General features: G+C 54.4%; 1 protein-coding gene across 1 annotated transcript; it reads left to right on the top strand.

Annotated features, from left to right (window-relative positions):
* Window positions 1–243: 243 nt before the first annotated feature.
* On the top strand, window positions 244–2,263 carry SDF2L1 (stromal cell derived factor 2 like 1). The gene is made up of 3 exons (XM_054469068.2): window positions 244–487; window positions 825–1,021; window positions 1,858–2,263. Exons 1-3 carry the CDS (start codon window positions 301–303, stop codon window positions 2,137–2,139), a joined length of 666 nt encoding a protein of 221 aa, XP_054325043.2. The 5' UTR covers window positions 244–300; the 3' UTR covers window positions 2,140–2,263.
* The last annotated feature ends 6,851 nt before the right edge of the window (window positions 2,264–9,114 follow it).

Genomic DNA, 9,114 nt, shown 5'->3' with positions numbered 1-9,114 from the left:
CTCACTCTCCGCCGCTCGGAGACTCAGCCACCCTTCCCTGGGCACTCATTGGTAAGTCCTCGGAAGCGTGGACCAATCAAAACCCTCCTCGTGTCTCCAGTCCCCGCCCAGCTACGGCTCTCGAGAGCCGGGGGCGGGCCGGGGGCGGGCCCTCCCCGCGCTGACCCAGTGGCAGTGCAAGCGGAGTGCCGCGCGGGCCGACTATTGGCTGCCGCGAGCGGGCGCTGTCAGAACCGGATTGGGCCGCGGCGGGAACGGAAGCGGCCCCAGGGCCCGAGGGGCAGGAGCCGGGCCGGGGCGATGTGGAGCGCGGGCCGCGGCGGGGCTGCCCGGCCGGTGCTGTTGGGGCTGCTGCTGGCGCTGTTAGTGCCGGGCGGTGGTGCCGCCAAGACCGGTGCGGGGCTCGTGACCTGCGGGTCGGTGCTGAAGCTGCTCAATACGCACCACCGCGTGCGGCTGCACTCGCACGACATCAAATACGGATCTGGTGCGTGGGGCCAGCGACTGGGAGAGCGCGGGGAACGGGGGCTCGGGGTTGGGAGTGTGGAGACAGGGTGGTCACGGGGGTCTGTGGGCCGTCTGGAAGCCGGGCGGCGGGGGCTCTTGAGTCGTTGGGGGATCGAGGGGCCAAGGCTTTGAGGGTGTCGAGGATATTGAGGGCGGGGACGGTCGTCGGGGAACTGCGAGCCCAAAGACAGAGGGGGTGTCAGGCGGGGGCTGGGGGTGAGCCCTTGGGGTCCCCGGGACATGTTATGGTCCCAGGGCGAGGGTCCGGGGTTCCGCGATTGACGGAGACCCTGGGTGTGTGGGGTGTCACTCCTCAGGCAGCGGCCAGCAATCGGTGACCGGCGTAGAGGCGTCGGACGACGCCAATAGCTACTGGCGGATCCGCGGCGGCTCGGAGGGCGGGTGCCCGCGCGGGTCCCCGGTGCGCTGCGGGCAGGCGGTGCGGCTCACGCATGTGCTTACGGGCAAGAACCTGCACACGCACCACTTCCCGTCGCCGCTGTCCAACAACCAGGTGAGCCCCTCCCGGAGCCCCCAGAGAGACTCCTGGCCTGTGTGAGGGGCCAGAGACAGAGCCCTGGGTTCCAATCCGAGCCTCAGCTTCTTCGTGAAATGGAAATTTCACTTCAGAGATGGTTACTGAGCGCCCCCTCGGGGGACACAGAGTAACTCCGCCAGGATCCTGCCCCCAGGTGCTCCCGGCCCGGCAGGGAGAACGACGGGAGAGAGAGATCCGGAGAGATACGCCTGGATAGCTCTTCCTCTGGTGGCAAGTGGGACCCAGGAGGGGAATCTACACAGCCTTGAGGGTGGGGAATAGGAAACTCCCCAGGGGAGGAGGAACTCAGGCTAGATCTGAAAGGATGATTAGGAGTCCTCCAAGCCACAAAGGGGAAAGAGAGACTTCCCAGTCCAGCAGAAGAGATTGTGCCAATGCATGGAGGTCATTGGAATTCAGGGGATTGGAATGGAACAGTGGGTGCCCTTGGGGAGCTGGTGGAAGAAAATGTTTGAGATAGATAGACAGCTTGACTGTTAGCCTGAGGGGCTGAATTTTAGGCTGAAGGTAGGTCAGAGGGGTTAGGACTGGGAAAATATGGAGGAGGAGGCCTTAGCTCCGTGGGGACCAGTGGTCTCTGCACAGACAGATGCAATGGTGTGTGCATGTGTCTGAAGAGCCCATGCTGGGGAGGAAGTGCTAGAGGTTGCAGGGGCGGGTCATGGTGTCACCTTTTGCGGCTGTGGGAGCTGAGGCTCCGGAAAGGGGAAGGAAGAACCCTAGGCTCAGTGTACTAGGTGCGAATGCCGCCTTCTGTGTGACCACTGTCTTCTCATCCTCTGCACCTATAGGAGGTGAGTGCCTTTGGGGAAGACGGCGAGGGTGACGACCTGGACCTATGGACAGTGCGCTGCTCTGGACAGCACTGGGAGCGTGAGGCTGCTGTGCGCTTCCAGCACGTGGGCACCTCTGTGTTCCTGTCAGTCACGGGTGAGCAGTATGGAAGCCCGATCCGTGGGCAGCATGAGGTCCATGGCATGCCCAGTGCCAACACGCACAATACGTGGAAGGCCATGGAAGGCATCTTCATCAAGCCTAGTGTGGAGCCCTCTGCAGGTCACGACGAACTCTGAGTGTGTGGATGGATGGGTGGTTGGAGGGTGGCAGGTGGGGCATCTGCAGGGCCACTCTTGGCGGAGACTTTGGGTTTGTAGGGGTCCTCAAGTGCCTTTGTGATTAAAGAATGTTGGTCTATGATTGTGTTTCACTGTGAGCCTGAGGATGACCAGGAGGTGCCAGCCCAGGCCTAGTTGATTATTTCTTCCTCAGTGCAAAACCTGTCTCCAGCCCAGCCTGACTGCTGAATCTGTCCAACTACTTTATTATTATTTTTTTTGGGAGGGGGAGGGGGGGAGGTTTGCTTTTTTTTTTTTTTTTTTTTTTTTGAGACGAACTCTCGCTCTTGTCCCCCAGGCTGGAGTGCAATGGTGCAATCTCAGCTCACTGCCACCTCCGTCTCCCGGGTTCAAGTGATTCTCCTGCCTCAGCCTCCCGAGTAGCTGGGATTACAGGCATCTGCCACCACACCCGGTTAATTTATATATATTTTTTTTTAAGTAGAGATGGGGGTTTCACCATGTTGGCCAGGCTGCTCTCGAACTCCTGACCTCAGGTGATCTGCCTACCTCAGCCTCCCAAAGTGCTGGGATTACAGGTGTGAGCCACCACGGCTGGCCTGGGTTTTGCTTTTCTTTTTTCTTTTTTTTTTTTTTGAGGTGGAGTCTTGCTCTGTCGCCCAGGCTGGAGTGCAGTGGCGCTATCTCGGTTCACTGCAAGCTCCGCCTCCCGGGTTCACACCATTCTCCTGCCTCAGCCTCCCAAGTAGCTGGGACTACAGGCACCCGCCACTGCGCCCGGCTAATTTTTTTTGTATTTTTAGTAGAGATGGAGTTTCACCATGTTAGCCAGGATGGTCTCAATCTCCTGACCTCGTGATTCACCTGCCTCAGCCTCCCAAAGTGTTGGGATTACAGGCATGAGCCACCGCGCCAGGCCAGTTTTGCTTTTTTAGAGATGGTCTCACTCCATTGCCCAGTCTGGAGTGCAGTGGCATGATCATGGCTCACTGTAAACTTGAACTCCTGGGCTCAGCCTCCTGAGTAGCTGGGACTACAGGCACACACCACCATGCCCAGCTAATTATTATTTCTGATGAGGCAGGATCTTGCTCTGTCATCCAGGCTGGTGTACAGTGTCAGTGATCATAGCTCACTGCATCCTGGGCTCAAGTGATTTTCCCACCTCAGCCTTCCAAGTAGCTGGGTCTACAGGCATGTGCCACCATGCCTGGCTAATTTTTTTTGTTTGTTTGAGATGACATCTTGCTCTGTCGCCAGGCTGGAATGCAGTGGCACAATCTCCGCTCACTGCAGACTCCGCCTCCCAGGTTCAAGCCATTCTCCTGCCTCAGCCTCCTGAGTAGCTGGGATTACAGACACACGCCACCACACCCAGCTAATGTTTGCATTTTTAGTAGGGACGGGGTTTCATCATGTTGGCCAGGCTGGTCTCCAGCTCCCAACCTCAGGTGATCTGCCCACCTCGCCCTCCCAAAGTGCCGGGATTATAGGCATGAGCCACTGTGTCTGCCCCCTCTGGCTAATTTTTAAAATTGTTTTAGTAGAGACAAGGTCTCACTGTGTTGCCCTGGTGGGTCTCAAATTCCTGAGCTCAAATGATCCTTCCACCTCTGCCCCCATAAAGTGCTGGGATTACAGCTGTATTACTTTTATTTTGAGACAGGGTCTTACTATTTTGTCCTGGCTGGTCTCGAACTGCATGGCTCAAGCCTTCTCCTGCCTCAGTCTCTCAAGTCAGTGGCTGGGATTACAGGCGGGTGCCACTGTGCAGTCTTTTTTTTTTTTTTGAGACGAAGTCTCGCTCTGTCACCCAGGCTGGAGTGCAGTGGCGCTATCTCGGCTCACTGCAAGCTCTGCCTCCCAGGTTCACACCATTCTCCTGCCTCAGCCTCCCAAGTAGCTGGGACTACAGGCATCTGCCACCACGCCTAGCTAATTTTTTTGTATTTTTAGTAGAGACGGGGTTTCACCGTGTTAGCCAGGATGGTCTCGATCTCCTGACCTCGTGATCTGCCTGCCTTGGCCTCCCAACGTACTGGGATTACAGGCATGTGCCACCGCGCCCAGCTGCCACTGTGCAATCTTAACCTTTTCAGTGGTCTTCCATGTACTCCAGTGCTGCCCTGGGCATCCCCCTCTCCACCCTGAGGCGGTCTGATGGCAAGTGACCCCAGGTCCCCAGCCCCTTAGCTTTATAAACCTTCTTGTTAAGGGCCAAGGCCAGACCTCAGAGCAGGATGGATGGGAGCCCCATTCCCTGTCAGCTGGGATGGGGCACAAGCTCTCCAGCTCCCTCATCCCTAGATGTGAGGAGCTCACTCTCCTGTCAGTTGTGGCAGTCTTGACACCTGTATTTGACCAAGGGACAGGTGAGGATGCTGCCCATCTGCTGGAAAGTAGCATCACAGTTTCCCTCACTCGGTGCAAATGGCACCCCACCCACCCTAGCCAGCCTAGGCACATGGCATCTCAGGCCCCCACCACGACCTTTGAAAGTCTCAGTGAGATAACAGAACTGCAGAAGATATTGCAAGGGAAGAAAGCCACATAAAACTGCTACCTGCAGAGATCTGAGAAGGCTGCCTGGAAGAGTAGGCACAATTTGAGCAGGCCAGACTATGGTACCTTTAAGGCAGGAACAGACGAAATAGGAGAGCCCTAATAAAGGAAGATAACTGTTAGCTTTGCTGGTGTGTTGGTGGCCTCTAGCGGTTATGGCAGAGATTACAGGCTTCCTGGACTTGATAACTCAGCTGGGCTGCTGTGGGTCGGCCATGGGAGCTACTGAGTATAATGGTTTGCTTCCCTGAAGCAGAACAAAAGAGCCCAAGGAGAGGCTAGGGGTGGCAACTGGCTGGAAGAGGCTGGGAGTAGTGTGGACAGAGCACCTTGCATTGGAGAAATCAATTGACCTTTCGTGTTTTTTTGTTGTTGTTGTTGTTGTCAATGCCTCTGTTGCCCAGGCTGGAGTGAACTGGTGCAATCTCGGTTCACTGCAACCTCCACCTCACAGGTTTAAATGATCTTCCCACCTCAGCCTCCGGAGTAGCTGGGACTACAGGCATGCACCACCACAGCCAGCTAATTGTATTTTTTCTAGAGACAGGGTTTTGCCATGTTGCTCACACTTGTCTCGAACTCCTGGACTCAAGTGATCTGCTCACCTCAGCCTGCCAAAGTGCTGGGATTACAGGCTTGCACCACCACGCCTGGCCTCAGTTGACCTTATTAAAGGATGGAGCAGCTGGACATGGTGGCACATGCCTGTAATCTCAGTGCTTTGGGAAGCTGAAGTGGAAGGATTGCTTGAGCCCAAGAGTTGGAGACTGCAGTGAGCTCTGATGGTGCTACTGCATTCCAGCTGGGCAACAGACTCTGTCTCTTTAAAAAAAAAAAAAAAAAAAAGGCCAGGTGTGGTGGCTCACGCCTGTAATCCTAGCACTTTGGGAGGCTGAGGCAGGCAGATCACAAGGTCAGGAGATCGAGACCATCCTGGCTAACACGGTGAAACCCCATCCCTACTAAAAATACAAAAATTAGCCAGGCGTGGTGGCAGGCGCCTGTAGTCCCAGCTACTTGGGAGGCTGAGGCAGGAAAATGGCATGAACCCGGGAGGCAGAGGTTGCAGTGAGCTGAGATCGCTCCACTGCACTCACTCCAGCCTGGGCGACAGAGCGAGACTCCATCTCAGAAAAAAAAAAAAAAGGCCGGGCACGGTGGCTTACGCCTGTAATCCCAACACTTTGGGAGGCCGAGGCAGGTGAATCACGAGGTCAGGAGATTGAGACCATCCTGGCTAACATGGTGAAACTCCATCTCTATTAAAAATACAAAAATATTAGCTGGACGTGGTGGCGGCGCCTGTAGTCCCAGCTACTCGGGAGGCTGAGGTAGGAGAATGGCGTGAACCTGGAAGGTGGAGCTTGCAGTGAGCCAAGATCGTGCCACTGCACTCCAGCCTGGGCAACAGAGCGAGATCCCATCTCAGGAAAAAAAAAAAAAAGCCTCAGGGTGGGGTGAGGGGGTGGGAGAAAAGCTCTAGCCAATTGTGAATTTGGACTCCTGGGCTTAAGCAATTCTCCCATCTCAGCCTCCCAAAGTGTTGGGATTGTAGGCGTAAGCCACAGCACCTGGCTTTTTCTTTTTTATTTTTTTGGGGAGATAGGATCTTGGTCTGTCACCCAGGCTGGAGTATAGTGGCGCAATCACAGCTCACTGCAGCCTCTACCTCCTGGGCTTAAGAGGTTGTCCCATCTCAGCCTCCTGAGTAGCTGGGACCACAGGCATGCCATACCACACCTGGCTAATTGTTAAATTTTATGTAGAGATAGGGTTTTGCTATATTGCCCAGGCTGGTCTCAAACTCCTGGGCTCGAGTGATCCTCCCACTTTGGTTTCCTGTTTTTTTGAGATGGAGTCTCACTCTGTCGCCCAGGCAGTGCCATGGCTCAATGCAACCTCCACCTCCCAGGTTCAAGTAATTCTCCTGCCTAGCCTCCCGAATAGCTGGGATTACAGGCATGTGCCACCACATCTGGCTAATTTTTGTATTGTAGAGATGGGCTTTCGCCATGTTGGCCAGGCTGGTCTCGAACTCCTGACCTCAGGTGATGTGCCTGCCTCGGCCTCCCAAAATGCTGGGATTGCAGGCATGAGCCACTGTGCCTGGCCCCCGCCTTGGCTTCTGAAAGTGCTGGAATTACAGCCTGAGCCACTGCACCCGGCTTCATCGTTAAACTTCTTGAGGATCATCTACAAGTCTATCCACCTCTCCCATTACTCATCTGACCTGAGAGGATTTGAATGAAGTATATTGTTGGGAGGTGATTCCAGAAAATGCTGGCACGGAGGAATGGGGCTGTGAGAGGGGAAGGGAAAGAAGCCAGTGAAAGGTGCATTATTGAGCAAGTTACCCCTGTGGGCAACTGGAGCTCAATCCCACTGGGGATCTCTGGGACCCAGTGCAGAATGTGCATCAAAGTTATCCCACCCAGCTGGGTGCAGTGGCTCTCACGTGTAATCCCAGTACATTGGGAGACCAAGGTGGGCGGATCACTTGAAGCTAGGAGTTGGAGACCAGTCTGGCCAAGAAGGCGAAACCCCAGCTCTACTAACAAAAAATACAAAAATTAACTGGGCGTGGTGATGCATGCCCGTAATCCCAGCTACTTGGGTGGCTGAGGCACTCCAGCCTGGGTGACAGAGTGAGAGTCTGTCTCAATAAATAAATAAATAAATAAATAAATAAATAAATAAATAAAAGCTATTCCACCCAAGGGGCAAGGAAGTGAGGTACTTACCTCCCAAAGTAGTTTACCTCACAGGCTGGGTCTGCTGAGTGGGTGGGGTGAGCCACTCTGTAGCACTTTGCACTGGCCTTGTACACTGGGTAAGGGACTTCTGAAGCCAGAATAAGGCCCCCAGGCTGAGCCTCAGGTGCTGGCCATGAGCATCCTTTCTGTAGAGGTAAGTGCCAAGGGGATATGGGTGGGGCACCGACAGGGTAGACTACATCTTATGTATTCATACTTTCTCACACTGCTATAAAGATATTACCTGAGGCTGGGCACGGTGGCTCATCCCTTTGGGAGGCAGAGGCAGGCGGATCACCTGAGGGCAGGAGTTCGAGACCAGCCTGGCCAACATGGTGAAACCTTGTCTCTACTAAAAATACAAAAATTCGCTGGGAGTGGCCGGGCACGGTGACTCACGCCTGTAATCCCACCACTTTGGGAGGCCGAGGCGGGTGGATCACCTGAGGTCAGGCATTTGAGACCAGCCTGCCCAACATGGTAAAACCCCGTCTCTACTAAAAATACAAAAAATTAGCTGGGCTTGGTGGCGGGCTCCTGTAATCCCAGCTACTCTGGAGAGTGAGGCAGGAGAATCACTTGAACCCGGGAGGCGGAAGTCGCAGTGAGCTGAGATCGCACCATTGCATTCCAGCCTGGGTGACAGGAGTGAAACTCCCTCACAAAACAAAAACAAAAATTAGCTGGGAATAGTGGTGGGCACCTGTAATCCCAGCTGCTTAGGAGGCTGAGGCAGGAGAATTGCTTGAAACCTGGGAGGCAGAGGTTGCAGTGAGCCAAGATGGTGCCATTGCACTCCAGCCTAGGTGATGAGAGCGAAACTCTGTCTCAGTTAGAAAAAAAAAAATGATACTACTTGAGACTGGGTAACTTATAAACAAGAGATTTAATTGACTCACAGTTCTACATGGCTGGAGAGGCCTTAGGAAACTTATAGTCCTGGTGGAAGGCACAGGGGAAGCAAGCCATGTCTTACACAGTGACAGGAGAGAGAGAGAGTGCTCAGGGGAAACTGCCACTTTTATTTATTTTTGAGATGGAGTCTCGCTTTGTCGCCCAGGCTGGAGTGCAGTGGTGTGATATCGGCTTACTGCAACCTCCACCTCCCAGGTTCAAGTGATTCTCCTGCCTCAGTCTCCTGAGTAGCTGGGACTACAGGCGTACACCACCACACCTGGCTAATTTTTGTATTTTTAGTAGAGACAGGGTTTCACCATGTTGGCCAGGCTGGGAAACTGCCACTTTTAAAACTATCAGATCTTGTGAGAACTCCTTCACTGTCACGAGAACAGCATGGGGGAAAGTGCCCCCATGATCCAATCACCTCCCGCCAGGTCCCTCCCTTGACACTTGGGGATTACAATTCTAGGTGAGATTAGGCTGGGGACACAAAGCCAAACCATATCACCCTGCAAATCCAAGGGGGCACTCCTCTGGTCCAGCCCCAGCTCCTATGGGCTGTCAAAGCCCACTCCTCCCTCTCTGTCTATTCCCCCACCCCCATTACCACACACGGGTAAGCAGTGAGGTGAGGAGTGTTGACTAAGAGGAACCCAACAGTGCACAAGTGGGAATCCCTGGGCAACCAAAGCCCAAGCTGTGGGAGCAGATAAGATTGTTCCAGGCAGAATGCAGGACAAGACCAAAAATAAAAACT

Source organism: Pongo pygmaeus, chromosome 23 (genome assembly GCF_028885625.2).
Source record: "Pongo pygmaeus isolate AG05252 chromosome 23, NHGRI_mPonPyg2-v2.0_pri, whole genome shotgun sequence".
Taxonomy (NCBI): Eukaryota; Metazoa; Chordata; class Mammalia; order Primates; family Hominidae; genus Pongo; species Pongo pygmaeus.
The sequence above is the reverse complement of the archived record's forward strand: the minus strand, read 5'-3'. Positions and strand labels throughout refer to the sequence as shown.